At 41.1% G+C, this 16,643-nt stretch overlaps 2 protein-coding genes across 3 annotated transcripts in view; both read right to left on the bottom strand.

Annotated features, from left to right (window-relative positions):
* Positions 1 to 1,201: 1,201 nt before the first annotated feature.
* odf3l2a (outer dense fiber of sperm tails 3-like 2a) lies at positions 1,202 to 4,446 on the bottom strand. The gene is made up of 5 exons (XM_012853923.3): positions 4,281 to 4,446; positions 3,782 to 3,892; positions 3,439 to 3,561; positions 2,364 to 2,505; positions 1,202 to 1,713 (listed from the first exon to the last, which is right to left on the bottom strand). Exons 1-5 carry the CDS (start codon positions 4,390 to 4,392, stop codon positions 1,368 to 1,370), a joined length of 834 nt encoding a protein of 277 aa, XP_012709377.2. The 5' UTR covers positions 4,393 to 4,446; the 3' UTR covers positions 1,202 to 1,367.
* Positions 4,447 to 9,367: 4,921 nt separating this feature from the next.
* Positions 9,368 to 16,643, bottom strand: part of crlf1a (cytokine receptor-like factor 1a) — a 32,404-nt gene continuing 25,128 nt past the window's right edge. Inside the window, exons 6-9 of one of the 2 annotated variants that reach the window (XM_036150843.1) lie at positions 15,687 to 15,761; positions 12,510 to 12,603; positions 10,380 to 10,562; positions 9,368 to 10,236 (exon numbers count right to left, since the gene is read on the bottom strand). In XM_036150843.1, the coding sequence (XP_036006736.1) occupies positions 10,220 to 10,236; positions 10,380 to 10,562; positions 12,510 to 12,603; positions 15,687 to 15,761 (369 nt within the window). In that variant the 3' untranslated portion in view covers positions 9,368 to 10,219. The remainder of the gene's footprint in view (positions 10,237 to 10,379; positions 10,563 to 12,509; positions 12,604 to 15,686; positions 15,762 to 16,643) is intronic. The other variant, XM_036150842.1, reaches the window with a different exon arrangement.

The raw sequence follows: 16,643 nt of genomic DNA, 5'->3' as shown, positions 1-16,643 counted from the left end.
GTGGGGAAAGGTATAAAAGACAAGAAATTGAGAGGTTCTAGAGAGAGGGAGAGAACCAGGTCAGTGTAGCTGTGTGCACGTGACATTAATTTTGGTTGCTTTATGTTCAGTTTTGATCTGTTTAGCCATGTTAAACCTTTTGGTTATTTTTTTGAGATTTTTTGTAAATATTTTTCAACACCTTTTTTGTGAATAAAACCACCTGCTGCACTGGACATCTTTTGCCTGACTGCCTTCCTTTTAGCCACTTTGGCCAGGCTAACTCACACCCCCTTACACTAGCTAGTGGAGGCTATACTTTAAAATCACATTGATAAACGCATTGCTTCTTACCTGGCTCTGGATGGGCATCATTCATCTGCATTTCCGTCCCTAGACCTGTTCCTGACTCATCCTCAGTTTTAAAAAAAATATTTACTAATAAAATCTTTCAAGCTTTGAAAGCAAAACTTTTCAAAGTTGCAGCAAGCCGTTGTCCTAATGGTCAAATCATTTTATGTTGGGGTGGGGGGAGTTCTAATGGCCCCTTATTTAAAGAAAACATTACATATACCTACCGCGACCCCATGAGGGATAAAGCGGTTTGGAAAATGGATGGATGGATGGATTACATATACCTAATGCAGAAATGTATATATATTTAGTTACTCTAATATTAAATATTTTTCACACAAATATTTTCTGAAAAATTACTTCTGCCTGTATTTTAATGGTCAGTTCAGAGTGTCAGTTTAGGGCCCCCCCTCTGTCCTGGGCCTGGGACAATTGACCCGTATGTCCCCCCCAGTCAGCGGGCGTGCCTGCAGGTATCATTTAATTAAGAAAATTAAGACTCTCTGCTATTAGATATTTACCACAAGGTTAATTTAACCTGCTTTACTACTGAACCAGCTTCTTATCATGTTGGTGGTGATGAACAAGCCCAGGCAAGTCCCGACTTTGTCGCAGTCAATCAGTAAGTGTCAAAACACTTGCGTGTGTGCGTGCGTGCGTCTCTCTCTTTTTTTATTTTATTTTATTTATTTATTAATTTTGTAACGAGTAACTAAAGCAAACACTGAAAATGTATTGGAGTAAAAGTATGCAATTAAGTTCGGAAATGTAGTGAAGTAAAAGTAAAAGTTATCAAAAAATGTTATACTCGAGAAAAGCATAAAGTTCTCCAAAACAAAAGTACAGTAGTGTAGTGTATTTACTTCGTTACTATACAACACTGTTAAAAAGAGTATCTATACAGTGCAGAAATCCCATTTATTTTTACATTGTCTGTCCAGGATCGTTGCATTGCTTGAATTGTAACATGGATGGCTATTATTGAAAAACAGAATAAAAACAAATGCATGAGGCATTTTCAAGGTGTGGCCACCTCAATCAGTCACATTTACCACCAGCGGGGTGACAAACTCCGTGTGCCTGATACCCATGGTGAAGGACGGGGACTTGTGGAGGTGCTGATAAGTCTTCTCTGGGCTGTACGCTCCTGGACCTGGAACGGCGGAGGAATAATTCAGCCTCTTCGTCCGGCTCTGCATAGTGAAGGAAGGCTGCCGCTGCCTGTAAATGTCCGGGTCGGTGCTTCTGTACTGCCCCGGTCCCGGTGTTTTGGAGAGATCCTCAGAGGGAGCTCCGGCTGTCCTCCGGCCTGAGAAGCTGTAGCTGGCGCTGGCGGGTTTGTGGGGGACCTGGGGACCCAGCAGATCCGGAAGAGTGTAGCTGGTGGGTTGGAGACGGGGTTGTTTAGGTAGACAGAAACACTATCATTAAACATTGTTAAAGATAAGGCTGTCAAAGACAAGAGTGATACATTTTTTTTTACTATTTCTTTATTTTTTTTGCTGTGAAATCATTCAAATGTTTCCTGTTATCCGCCAATCAAAGCCGTACTTGTCCAGCTATAAAAGCAACAGACTACATTTATTAACAACACAGACATTTTGTAGCATGTGGCTTGAGTCCATGACTCAGACAGTTTGGTAATTATTTTTCCTCAATACCAAAAGCATGATCCTCCCCTGACCAAAACCATTGGTACAACACGATACTATATGCAAGGCAGTTGTTTTATGGCAAGGCTATACAAACCTTTCCAAAACACTGCTTTTACATAGTCATCAATTGTGTGCTTGTTGGGACGAAACCATGTTTGAAATGAGCGTAACTTATGGCAGCTGGATGGTATCAGTGGAATCAATTGAAAGTCGCCTGTGACTTCTATGCAAACCAGAAAGAAAAAGAAATCTGAAAATAATCCGAGCAAAGAGAAAACAGGAGTGAGGGGCGAGCTGCGTCCGGGGTTGTTTGCACGCACATTACCTAATGGCTGGATCATTTAACCCGGAGGTAATCCTCCACGTTTGTCTCACCTGTTTGGCGCCGGTACCGGATCCATCGCGCGGTATCTGCTCCGTTCTCCGATTGTGAAGGATGGAGGTCTGCGCTGAGCGTTCAGCGGAGGAGCCCTCTCTGGGCTGTAGGCCCCTGGTCCGGGAGTCTGGAACGGCTCATCTATGAGCAGAAGGAAGATTGACTCCTCAGAGTAAAACCAACTTTACAGTGTCCTGCAAAAGTGATTCTACCTCTTAAACTATTTCAACCATTGTCGAGTTGCAGCCACTGATCTCATTGTGTTTCACTGCGATTTACAGTAATAGGCTGAAATAAAATGTACATTTGTGAGGTGGGAAATAAATTATGCAAGACTTTCTTTTTGCAAATATAACCCTGAAAAGTGGAGCATGTATTATTAATAAACTAAATGACTTTTAGATTTTGTAAAACCACCGTTTGCTGCTGTTAATGTTGCTTTGGCTTTTGGAGGACGTCTTCACCCGCTGTACGCATCTACTGACTGAAAGTTTATTACAGTCTTCACAAAACAGCTCATCTTCAGTCAGGCTGGCTGTAGGGTGCTCTCCATCCCATTATCAAGTTTTTTTTTCAGCCTCTAACATATTTTCTTCCAGAACCGTGCGGTTTTGAGCTCCATCCATCTTCCAGTCCCCTCAGGATAATGTTACCACCACCATGTTTTCAGGCTGATGCGTGGCGCTCGTTTTCCATCCCGGAGTTTTTCATGTAGGCCGAAAAGTTTTGTTTCGGTTTCATCTTACCAGAGTACCTTTTTTTTTTTTGCTGCTTCCCCTACCTATCTGGTTTCGTTTTACCACTTCTATACACAGGCCGGATTTGTTGCTGCACCGCAAACTGATTTTTATCTCCTGAGCTGCGGATCTCTGTAGATAATCAAGAGTTACCACAAGCCAAATGGATGCTTCTCTAAATAAAGCTTTTCTTTGTAATGTGACACAAAAACGCCGTCACAACTTGACACAACTTCCTGTTGCCCATGTGGTTTAACCCACTTCCAGTTACTGTAACTGCTGTGTCCTGACATTGAGCGGCTTTAAATGCTTTTTTTTTTGCCTGATTTGTTTTTACCTTTCTTCCCGATTTGTCGGCTTCTCCCTGAAATAGAGAAGGATGGCGTCTCTGTCCGGCCAAACCGGGTCATCTTGCCCCCAATGTAGTATCGTGGTCCAGGACTGGAGTCGATAGAGATCACTAACAAACAGAAAATACATAGACGCTTAATTTTATTTGTCTCATTCTAGCACTTCTAAGCACTAAAATAGATGTATTTAAATCACTGGAACACATGATTAATTGACTCTGAGTAAAAACCTATCACAATTCTTCTCATATTTTCCCAGAACTCAATCTCTGCATGCTTAAAGCTTTGCTTCCTGAGACATATGCAGTAGGATTTTAAACCCAAACTTACTGGCACTGCTCATGCGGCTGCGGAAGGAGTATGCAGGGCTGCTGGGTTTGGTGAAGTCATGGTTAATGTATCCAACTGTAGGGGGCAGCGCATAGCGTCCTGGACCTGGGCCTGACAGCGCGTGGGAGTAAAGGTGGATGAGGAGGAGGAGGAGGAGGAGGAGAGGGATGAAAATGATGCAACAGATTCAGCTCCAAGTGTCACTGCTGCACGCACCCGTCGCTCCGTGGCTCCGGCTGTATCTGTTTCTGATCATTCCCACATGGAGCCCTTTCACTATTTTTCTATGGTTATGCATTTTAACATTCTTCCTCTGTTGTTTTGGGAATGATTTCCAAACAAAGTCAAGATCTTGAATAAGAAAAAGGAACAGTGACATTGTGATGCTGTGAGAGATTTCACGGCAAAACCCAGTTCAGCCCTAATACAAGCCATGTGGACACACACACACGTACAGCCTGCAGACACACACAGAGGCATATAGATTTCTCTGACTGACCTTTTTCCTTAGCAGAGATGATTGGTCGCTTCCTAACCACCTCCTCCATACTCCTCCAGCCTCCTCCTTGCCCGCTGCTCTTCCTCTTCCCTTCTGACACCTGTCCAGACATGTCCTTTTCTTTTGCCGTCTTTCGAAGTGAGTCGTACCTTCTCGTGCTGAATAATTCATGACCTGGAAAGGAGGAAATCCAATCTTGACCGTAGGCTTAAGAGTCCAAAACTTACTGCCCACATCTTCTTTCTCCAAGGCCAGCAAAAATGGTCGCCACCACTGGGACCCCAAAATAAAAATGAAATCCAAAGTAACAAAATAAAGATCTTGCACTTTTCTGCATTTAAACACATCAGTCGCGCCCATTTTAAATCTAATGAGGGGTGTAAACAAACACCTGCCACAATTATCTAATCTTCATTTTGAAAAACTTAAAAGACAAGCTAACATTTTCCTTCCTCTTCACCAATATGCATAATACTCTCCTTAAAATGCATTCGATGGCTATTAATATTTTTGCAACATGCTATAGATGTTTCATTTCATCCAAACGTTTAATAAAAACAGGAGATCTTTTAAATCAAACCGAAAAATATATGTTGAAAACCATATTGAAGTAAGATCTCAATTATACGTATACCAGTAATAGCCATTTATTGTACAAACCATTAAACAAATAAAAAGGACTTGGCCTGCAAGGTGTTTCAGGTGGATATACCTGTGAATTACTGTAATAAATGTTAAACATGTGAGAAATAAATATCGACAAGGTCCCCTCCGGGTCAGCGCTCAGTCTCTGCCTTAAGCTAAAGGATTCAAGTATCTTGGTGTCTTAGTCAGGAGTGATGGTAGCATGAAGTGGGCCTCTTCCTGCTAGTCTGTGACGGTGAAGATGCAAACGGAGCCATTTAGTGGTTTACTGGCCTGTCTATAACCAGACAATAGCCTGTAAGAGATTGTCCTAAGGGATCGTTGATGGACCATCAGGAAGTACAACAGAAGAACAAAAACAAGCTAGGAGTTTAAATACTGAAGGACAAGTGGAGAATGGCATTTAAGCAGGTGAGTAAATCAAGAGGTAACATGAAGCTGCTGGGGCAGAAGGAGGGCAAGGAGACGGAGGAAAGGAGGCTAATTAATACGAGTGAAGCTGAGCGTAGACACAAAGAAACTCTTAAACAACAGGGAATGACAAATACTAACCTAAGGCGCTCCAGAGCCGTCTCAGGCCGTAGGGTCCTGAAAGAGTAAACTAGAACACACAGGGAGGAGAACACAGGACTAAACTAAGAAAAAAAGAACAAATAATAATGAATATAGAGAAATAACTAAACAAGCTATAACCTAAAGAACATGACAAGGAAATAATCCAATAGAAAAACCCAAACACTACAAGAATGTGACAAAAAATATGTGAACATGACTTTTTAAAAATTAGCTTTGAGACACGAGTGGCTGAAATTAGCTTCCTCTGTGGGATGACAGGACTCACCATTCAGAAACGGGTGAAGGCCTCCATCCTCCGTGAGGTTGGGATAGAGCTGTTGGTCCTCCTTTGAGTGCGTGACGGGGTTGGAGCCTGTGATCAGGAGGTCTTTGGACGATTATTTTTTGATGATTGTCCAGTACAATGCAATGGAAGACAAGCCCTGGACATACAGAGAATGTTCATCCTCTCCACTTTAGAGCTCTTCTGGTCTAGGGAACACCTTGAGATTCTCTAGAATCAGCAGGAGAGTTTTTGGTGAGGATAAGAATGTTTGATTTCCCTCCTGGACCTGTGATGGACAGATGGATGATAGGATGGATGGATGGATGGATGGATGGATGGATGGATGGATGGATGGATGGATGGATGGATGGATGGATGGATGGATGGATGGATGGATGGATGGATGGATGGATGGATGGATGGATGTTACTGAAAGCTGCCTTCTTTATTGTCCATTGTATTGAGAGTTGAATCTGTAGTGCACACAATCACCTCACAGATGACCTTTCACCTGTTTGAACCCAATTTTTTCCCCTAGGTCACTTCAAAATATCCTTTCTGGAGGTTTAAGTCTTGTCAAAATAACCCCTTATTTCATCGAGCGGTACCCCAGAATTTCCAAAATATCCAAGTTTCATTACCTCAACAAAAAAAAAACCTTTCGTCAGATTGCTTGCAGAGATGCCAAATCTTCTCTGTATATGATCTTAATTTGCACATTTAGATATTTAGAATCTTTTAAATAATTCTGTTAGTTCTAATTTTAAACATTGGTTTACATGTTAAATCTGGGATATGAACCTGTCTTTTTATGCTACAGAATTATCACACATTTGAAAATAATAATGTTTAAAAGAGCCTCCCCTCAGGACTGTTATGTTATTAATATTTTCCGAAACTTATAAAAGTATCCCTCTTGTCTTAAAAAAATACTTAATTTATCATTCAGTATTTATAATAACGTATTGATGGCACCTCTGCTGAGGAGAGCTTTCGGTCAGTAAAAGAGAATCAATAAAAAACATTAAAAAAATCCTTACCTGAAGAGATAACCCGGTTTATCTCGGTTTTGGTTGCCGTAAACGTTACTGGCTACAATGTATGCTAAATTACGTTTATTTATCTTGGTCCAGATTTGAGCTAGACTCCAATTTCCCTCCAAGCACTCTGTACGCCTGCACTGCATGACTTAGCAAATCCCTTCAGGAGCATCACAAAGTTCAGATTGCAAAGAGGAGAACATCCAAAAGCCCAGTACCAGAAGAGACCAGCATTGCCTGGATGTCTCAGACCGGACTTTAGCACAGAACCTCATGAGAGACAGATAAACCTCTGCTATGCATCTCATCTTTAATCAGTTTAATAATATTGTCTATTCCCTTATCATGAAACTTACTTTTAAACTGCATGAATTCATTTGTTTGTTACATTACATTTATTTAAAGGTTAGTGAATAGATATTAGTCTAATGAAATATTACCTTCTGTTGATTTTTCTTAGAATCTCTAGATTAATTGAGATTATCTATGATTTTTGTTTTTTAACTATACCTGTGAAAAATATACAGTAATATCCTTGCTTCTTTAAAATATGGGGTGAAGGTGTCTTAATGGATAGGAAAATAATCCATATTTCAGATGGATTTTGAGGTTATGACATTGGCTGTTTTTTTATGAATTACTATATTATTACTATATTATGATTATTAATGCAGTTTAACGTGACCTAATCATTCTTAAATTACAATCTCTTAAAAATAAGACCCTATGTCTTAACGAGATCTACTTGTATAGGTATAAAGGTGAAATTAAAGAGGTATAATAATTTTTAAAAAATTGCCACCGTGTCTAACAAATTACCACCAAGTCATCATTTGCCAGCAATAGCAGAAGAGCAACGAGAAGGATTAGCTTTTGGCAAAGGCAGAGGTAAGTAATGCCCTGAGAGCGAGGCCAGAAGTAAGACAAAGCTTCGCCCAGGTTAAAGTTTCCGGCCGCAGTGACTGAGTGGTCACAGATGCAGTAACAAGACTCTGATGTGTCAGCAGAGGGAGGTGAATTCTCTGCACGGCCGGGCACTGACAGGAAACACCAGCAGCGTCTCAGGTTTCCCCAGACTGAACAATGAAACGGCGTAATGAGAGGTGTTCAAAGACCCGACTCAGGGTCAGCGGGCTGGGATGGGAAGCAGGTTTGATTCATTGGGTAGATGCCTTACTATCATTTCCCTCACTGAAGTGGTCATTAGCAGGAACTGGCATACGGTTGCTTCTCTGCAAGTTATCTTGACAGGGTCAAACACAGAACTAATCACAGATAAAATCAAAAGCATCACTTTGCTGGTGTGAAGTCTAAAAAGGATTCCCAGTTTTAACCCACCAACCCAAGCACGCATTTGTCTGAAAGCAGCAAAGTCATCTACCAAATGTTTTAATTTCCCAACTACACAGTAAAAACCCTTCATTATTTAGGCCACACTGCAGGTACAAGTTACTGTCAGCAGGTGGCAGAGCTGCACCATTTAGTGAGAAGCAGGGCTTCAAATCTATCATTATAGGAATGCATATTCATTAACACATGAAAGAAATACATTTTTTACAACATTACCTTTAACTTACGGTTATTGTTTACCGTCAAGGCAATGAGTAGAGAATATCATACCCTGAGAATATCAGGGTATGATAAGCCTGTGTAAAAAAATACCCTGGTATTTACATCAAAGCTTAAAAAAAAAGCTGATTTTACTGCTTTCATTTACATCAGGATCATTCATAGAGCTCCTAAAGTATTCATCATATTAGTGATTACAGTTATAATAATATCCACACCCTATTTATTATAATTTTGATCTTTATACATCAAGAAAAACTGAATACATTCAGTAGTTTGTTTGCAACTGTAGTTTCATAACAGGACCGCCTGTGACGAGGGACACGCCTTTGTTTTCCACACCACCCTTATGTTTTTCATGTTTCCATACCACCTAATTTGGCTCTACTGTAAGACAGTGAAAAATTCAATCAGCCTCCATTCACCCAGCTGACTGGTAGTGTTAAGCAACATGTTGGGGAGGGGCGGTGCAGCCAGAGAAAACGGTTTGTCACTCAAAACTGTGATCTTACCTTTTAGGTTGCTTTTGGGGTAATTCTTCCTCTCTGAGGCACAGGACTCATTTCATTGGACACAGTGACTCTCTTAACGGGTTTCTTTTTGCTTTTGTTGTGGTGTTGAACATCTTGGAATTAGAAGGAAGCAATAAAAAAAAAGTCTTTCACCCGGTATTCAGGTAGTTATCAAATAAAAATAATTGTGGTACTCCTAACTGACCTAAAACAGGAAAAGTTTAGTTTGATTTCATGTAAGACCGTGGCGGAACAAAGGTGGTTATGTGTCTTTTTGTACGGTGTGTGTAACATAATATATGGATTTAACTGGATATGCTTCATTTTGAGCCTTTAAAACGGGCATTACCAGGATCAAGCTAAAATTAGAAAGAGACAACTGGTGTTGATTGCTATATTTTAAATGCTCAGATCAAACACATCCCCACATCCTCACATCCACACACACACACAGAGAAAAAAAAAAAATCAAACCTCATGTTTTCTGGCAACATTTTTATAGAACACAGTTAGAGATTGATAACAACTTCAGTCATTGTACAGTCTTTACTGACTAAATTTAACTTAATATTTATAAAACATAGCTTTATACTTTAAATATGCTGGTACAATTTAGTACAAAAATAAAGGCTTTCCACAGCCAACACAAACACCGTCAGTCACATACTGGCACTCGGAAACAGACAAATCCTCGGCGAACCAGACTGGCACCAGTGTGGTGAAGCGCTCGTTCAAAAATACTGAATCATAATCTGTCCGTGTTTTTTTTTTTTACACTGGGATCTGAGAGAAGGGATCAGCTGGGGGATTCATGGATGCTGAACGGCCACTAGATGGCGCTTTGAAACTGACCAGGAAAAAACCTCCAAAACGCCACCGATGACACTCTGAGGTGCTTCAGCCAAACCGCGTCAGGTAAAATTGGAGTAGGTTCCATCTCCTCTGCGCACATTCAGACCAATGCGTGTCGAATGTCCTTACTGCCGTCCGACCCTCCTCGTGCTACAGTGTGGTTTGAGTCCCACGTACTTTCTGTCTTGCATTGTCCGTGATGAGTAAAACAGCTCCGTCCTTTGTGACGCGCTCACATCGCCTGGAAAGGGTGCAGAGAGGAAGTGCTTCCCACTTTTTCTTTTTTCTGTTTGTTTTTTTTTTCCTTTGGGGTTTCTTTTGGAGCAAATTGTCTTTTACATTTCCGATATAAGGATGCAGTCGCTTTTTCTTTCATGTCTTTCTCATTCACACATATAGACGAAGAAGGAAAAGAAAAAAGAAAAAAACACTGCATTCATTCAGTTCTTCTCTGCTTGCAGAGCCAGCATGTGCTACGACTTATCCCCTTGGAGAACCTGAATTAAAGACACGGTCTGTTACAAATCAGCTTTCACAAAACGTTTTGTTTGTATTTGTGTACGCAGGACATGTGTGCACGCCTGCTTGCGGTTTACGTGGAAGACGTTGCGTGTTTCTTCTCGGCATTAGTGATGCTTACCTACCTGGTTGCGAGTTTTTGGCGATTTCTGCATGTCCACCCTCCACTGGTCGTACAGCTTCATGGACATGCTGCTGCAGCCGTAGGCGTGCTTCTTCACCCAGCCCAGAAACTGCTTCAGCTCCCGCCGCAGGGTGGAGTTGGAGTCCCCGCTGGACTTTGAGTCACAGGACATCAGTCGCTCTGAGGGGCAGGGAGGGAGACAGCGATGATAACATGGAAAATAACGTTTCCACTGGGCTACACTGACTCATTTTTCAGTTTTCTAAAGAAATTTCACAAATATTAAGCTAAAAAGCTGCTGTTTTTATGGGTGAACATTAAAAAAGGCCTCAACTGTTTAACAGCATAAAGACGATTAAAGTTTTTTTTAACGTTAGAGGAAGTAGAGATCAGAGGATTCTCCAGCTGTATATTTGTTTGTACATGGTTCTATGAATCTAAATGTTTGTGTTAACGCCACGATACTGAGTAACCTTGGTAATTTTAAATGAGATTTTGATGCAGTCTTACATCAGTCAACGCCTCAATTACAACAGGTTTGTTTTTTTTTAATGGCAGTTTCTGCTAATGTTAGGTTCAAGGACAAACAGAAAATCCGATTTCAGCTTCAAACCAGCATTAAAAAAAATTAAAATTATCAAAACTGCATGTTTATTTTATTTGCATTATCACTGGACAAAAAGTAGTGTTTAAGTCACAGTTTACAATAATTTAATATAACTAATTTCAATTAGTTGTTTTAAATGAATCTATAAATTATGATGTATTGGTTCAATATGTCATATTTTTATAGCACATATAAGCCCAAGGCTTATTATTTATCTCATAACTGGGTAAAAAATCCTTTCTCTATCAAGAATAATGTCAGAAAGGTGTTTCTTCCTCAGTGTTTGTGTCTTAGCTGAGACGTTTTAATAAGCTCTCCCTGTTCATAATGCACAAGATAATGCTAATGAAATTCATTATTACCAATAATCCATGCCCAAGCTACAAACAGAATGAAACTGTGCTTTTCTGAGTTGTGACCAACCAGCTAAATCTGGTGCAAAGACCCAGGTAGGCTACTAAAATTGCATTTTTACCATTATCCCATTGTATTTCACTGGTTATCCTCACAGCTCTGTCCCTAATCCTCCCTCCCCAGAACATAAACTCCTTGGTTTCACTCAGTTCTCGTCAGATCCTCCTGCTATCATGCTTGTTAGCCATACTCCCTGTTGTCACTGCTTTATTTTCTTTTTGCATCCTGTTGTTTCTTTGTTTTTTTTCCAGCTCTCTGTTTTAGTGCCATGGAAATGCATCAATTTTGTGAACTCTTGATTCCAGCAGCTTTATTTGATGCGTACCGTTCAGAAAGTTGCAAAAATGCTCATTAAGGTTTTTGAATGGTGTCCGTCATCGGGTGAGTACCCGAGTAGGCAGAGATGTAATATATTTCACTGCGCCGCGAAGAGTTGCACGAAAAAGCCAGCAGGACCGGCGGGGAGCAACGAATGCCAACGCAAACAGAAAGGGAGCATAGCAGAGCCTAATCCTCCAACTAACAGAGGACCCTTTTTTGTCTCTCCTTGCTGTAATAAATACTTTCTGAGCCTTCCCCTGAAGAAAACCCTCGCAGAAAAATGTGAGTTTTTATGAACAGGGTTTTGTTTTCATAACTGTGGTCTATTTTGTGGCCAGTTTATGATAACATTTTATACAGCAGTTATTGTATTCCTGAGTCTGGAACAACCTAACTGAATCCAGGATGGCAAACAGCACAAGTGCTCAGGCATTTCTGACAGCTTTCATCCCTTTTCCTGCCAGACAATGAGCTCTTTTTCTGTCTAAAATACAGCAAATAGGTCTGGCTTCCTTGACATTTGACTTGCCCAGACCATGTTGGATGAATACATACGACAAATTAGTTCAACAGAAAACACGCGGGAGGACTGAAAGTACCATTATCTGTTTCTATGAGGACGCCGCAGAGAGCTGCTGGGTGCAAGGTACACTGTGATATGAAAAAATTGCTTCCTCATGGACCAAAATGCTCCCAAACTCTGAGATCAAGAGTGAAAGAAGCACTTATGGGGGGACCTCTGACAGCGAGCCTGTCTGCGTGTGGCTACGTGTGGTCCTGCTCACCACTGTGGGGCGTGGAAGCAGCTGTGGGGTGGCTCCACTCGCTCCAGATCCCAGCTTTGCGAGAGCCGTAGATACCCACGGGGTTACACCGAACCTGCGGAAAATATGGCACAAGTTAACAGCTAAATACACCCAGCCCTGCTGAAATCCTTGTTCTTCATTATTTACGTGAAAGATTGAGACCACGATAAAGCCTACAAAGTCCCCCCCCCCCGCCCCCCCCAATCTTTACCGTGATGTAAATGGGCTTTTAAATACAAAGAAAGTTTGAGTGATTTATATTTTCTGTATTATTAAAGGTTAAAACAAACACATAAAGCTGTTGGAAGAAATGATGAAAAAGATCTTTTGAACTAATGTCAGCGTTCAGTCCTCCCTTCCATTACAGTAAATCTGATCTGAAATAAAGTTTGGCTGCAGCGCCGGATTTTCAGATATAAATTTAGCAAACAAACAAAAACAAAAGGAAAGAAATTTGAGTTTGGCTGATTATTTCTTTGTTGAAATAATGCTTCATGGCAACAAATCCTGTACATCTGGCAGGTTTGTTCATTGAGTTGGGTATTCTGAGTTGGGTATTAAGGAAAAACTCAGACGGATTTTTCTGCTACTGACTCTTGGTGATGTTTTTTGGATTAGATGGATGGATCAAAGTTTACAGAAGAGGATTAGGGCCACTCAAAAAAAAAAAGTCTACTCAATTCTGACTTTTTTCTCAGAATTCTGACTTTTTTCTCAGAATTCTGACTTTTTTCTAAGAATTCTGAGATTAAAGTCAGAATTCTGACTTTTTTTCTCAGAATTCTGACTTTTTTCTCAGAATTCGGAGGGAAAAAAGTCAGAATTCTGAGAAAAAAGTCAGAATTGAGTAGACTTTTTTTTTTTTGAGTGGCCCTAATCCTCTTCCGTAAAAATTTGAAAAAACAACACATATTGTCAATTTAACTTCATATGTGAAACAGGGGCCTTAGTAGTGGGAGAAGCGTACACAACATCCTGCCACAGCGGGTGGGACGGCATCCCATTCATCAACCAGCTTTTATTGGTGGTAAAGAAAACTGTGTCGTTCACTCTGGCATGAACAGCAGAGCCAAGGTGACCTCCAATCTACAAAATCTGGGTCTGGGATATTTTATTTTTCTGGATAAGTTTTTCTTTTCATAAAATAATTATAAAAAAGGCGTCTCTGAATCAAAGCGTTATCCCAAATGCGTCACAGGCACACAGGTGTAGAAAAATATGAGAAACTGCTGCAAAATAACATATGGAATACATAAAAGTAGAACTATAACCTGTGATAGACCCTTACACTCTGGGAGTAAACTCTGGCCCCTTGGGATTACCGCCGCTGCTCGTTGTTTTTCTAGTGAGGAACATGCCGCCCCACACCATCACACTGCCTCCACCCCCACTGGCAATTGTGTCTTGACATTTGAGGGGAAACAGCATTTAACAAGAGAATTTGGAAAGACTTATTTCCCAAAAGCTTTGTCACAACTCAGAAAACATCAACCAAACACAATTCTTTTTCTATCTTTTTCCTCACCGCTGTACAGTGAAGACTGTTTTATTTGGGAGCGCACTGAAATTAAGTGACATGTATTTTTCCAAAACTGATGGAAACAAACGGAAATAAAAAAAAAAAACTAGTAGGAGAACTAGTGGGAAGGAACAGTGATTTCCAACAAGCACCGGTTCTGCTTTGCATGTGACAACAATCGGCTGTATTCTCTGTATAGACTGATTGCAAAACAGCAGAAGCCTTTAAAACCCAAGAGAAAAAAAAACAAAACCTTAAAAGCCTGTGGCAGAATTTGTTCTGCTTTGAAGGAACCAAAACTCTAAACTTGTGGACCACAATCCCCCAAAAGTACAGTATGTTTGGCACAGAGACAGCATTGCTCTTCGCCTAGAAGAACACCATGAATGCTGTAAAGCATGGGAGAGGGAGCATCATGATCTGGGGTTACCTTGTTTTATTTCAATGTGTATAAAATTAGAAGCAGTTTTGTTTTACACAGCAGCCGATGGTGCACTGCAAAAACGGATCTAAAAATAAGTAAAATGTTCTTAATTAGTGTATTTATCCTTGATTTGAGCAGGTAAATAAGATTATTTGCCAATGGAATGACTATTTTGACCCCTAAAGTAAGATAATTAGACATCCTGCACTTTAAATAAGACAATGGAGGTAAATTGTTCCTATTTTAAGTGCAAAACTCTTATTCCATTGGCAAATCATCTTATTTACCTGCTCAAATCAAGGACAAATACACTCATTTTAAGAACATTTATCTTATGGTTTAGATGTCAGCTGGAGACCTAAAGCAGAGGAGGGGTTTATTAGATTGGTCAGCCAGACTAACTTTTGCCTCTCTGCGATACGGCTGAAGTTAGACTAGAACTGCTCCCACAGAGGGCTTTTTCTGGGGCGGGGTTAACAGAAACAGCGGACGTGACGTAAAAAAAGGCACAGACAGACTTCCGCTGTCAACATTTCACATTATAATTTAATGTGGCGAGCCGCGGTTGAGTGAAGACGACCGTAAATGGTTCTTTTAAAACAGAAGAAAGCGCACTATCGAATGATCGCTCCGTAGCGGCGGCCATCTTGGGTTTTTTTTTGGCTGAGGGATTCTCGGGTGCTTGCACATCACTCAACATACAAAGCCCGCCCATGCCTCTGATTGGTTGGTATCAGGAAAGAGGATCTCTATGGGAGCAGTTCCAGACTCAATTGGCTGTGTAGCAAAGCGAAAGCGAAGCTGAGTCTGGCTGGCCAGGCTAGGGATTTATGGACTTCGTCATCATGGGGTCACTTGAATTAAACTGTGCATATCTGATAGATTTTAAGAACTTCTGCAAATTCAAGTGAGTAAAAATTACCTCCTCAAAATGTGGGAGGCCGATAGACTCCTCCTAAGAAGACTGAAATTAAAATCAAAAGGGGCTTTAATTAAAAACTAGTTCTTCTCCCCCTAACTGCTTTGTTGGTTTTTCATTTAAATTGTATACGTTGCACTAAGTGTGGAAAGTTGGGAAATGATTTATCGTGGTATCAATTTGTTTAGTCTCAAAACAAGAAGAACTTCAACAAGCAGCATATAGACCTTTTGGGGGAACCACAGTTAATTCACACTTGGCAGCAGAAAGCACATGGGCACACGTTCTCCATACCTGGACAAAGTACACCGTTCCGGCTCTCAGCCCCGCCAGTCTGCACGACGTCTGATTCCCGACATCATTCATCACCTACGAAAGCGAAGGAAAAGGCACAAACACAAACAAGAGCTGAGCGCTGGAGGTCCGACCGCAGTATTAAATACCAATGGGCATAAACTAGAACACAAAGCAGGATCAAGACGCAGAAAACACAACCGCAAACCATGTACAGACCAAAACATGCATGTGCACCACATTGTTTAGTGGCTCCTGATCAGCATGTTTATGAAAGTATTTTAACGTAACCGTGCCTGCTGGCTAAAATCTGTTCCCTATTATTTATTACAGACTGGGATACGCGGACACACACACACACACACACACACACACGCACTGAAGACGGAGAAATACGTAAAAAAAAAAAAGAAAAACAGGGAGAGAAAGAAGCACACACATGCTGCAGTTAATAATCGGGGCTAATAATCACCCCCACCTTCTCTCTGGCATCCTGTCTGTAAACACTTGTTAAGGAGGACTCCAACAGAAAGCAGAACATGTAAATTACAGGCATCGGAGAGCTAATGATGTGATGCACAGGCGGCCAACTAGGCAGAGGTTACAGCTGAGCGTCTTTGCAGCCATATTGAAGACATTAACAGCTGAGACGTATCCCCTCCGTTCCCCAGCATGACCTCATGATTAGGGCCGCTTCAGACGGGCTTTGTTTCCACCATCAACCCTTCTAGTCACTTGGACTCAGGCCTCTCTCTGTCTCTCCTCTCTCTCTCTCCTCTCTCTCTCGTCCTTCCTATGGTGTCGCCCCGCCGTGCCGCGCCTCTCCACTCCTCCTCCTCCTCCTCCTTTTCTTTTGAACATTTCCACTTTGCGAGTACGGACTTGCTTATATTACAGCGGTGTAATTCCTCCCTAATTACAGGAGAATCTTCCCTCCTATCCCGGGGAAAATGATTT

Source organism: Fundulus heteroclitus, chromosome 19 (assembly GCF_011125445.2).
Source record: "Fundulus heteroclitus isolate FHET01 chromosome 19, MU-UCD_Fhet_4.1, whole genome shotgun sequence".
In the NCBI taxonomy this organism is placed as follows: Eukaryota; Metazoa; Chordata; class Actinopteri; order Cyprinodontiformes; family Fundulidae; genus Fundulus; species Fundulus heteroclitus.
Note: the sequence above shows the minus strand (reverse complement) of the source record. Positions and strands in the feature narration are given on the sequence as shown.

Coding starts and splice junctions, on each gene's coding strand:
- odf3l2a (XM_012853923.3), bottom strand. CDS start 4,392: ATGTCTGGACAGGTGTCAGAAGGGAAGAGGAAGAGCAGCGGGCAAGGA. Junction 3,893..4,280: donor CATCTCTGCTAAGGAAAAAG/GTCAGTCAGAGA, acceptor ACGCGCTGTCAG/GCCCAGGTCCAGGACGCTAT. Junction 3,562..3,781: donor CAGCCGCATGAGCAGTGCCA/GTAAGTTTGGGT, acceptor TCTGTTTGTTAG/TGATCTCTATCGACTCCAGT.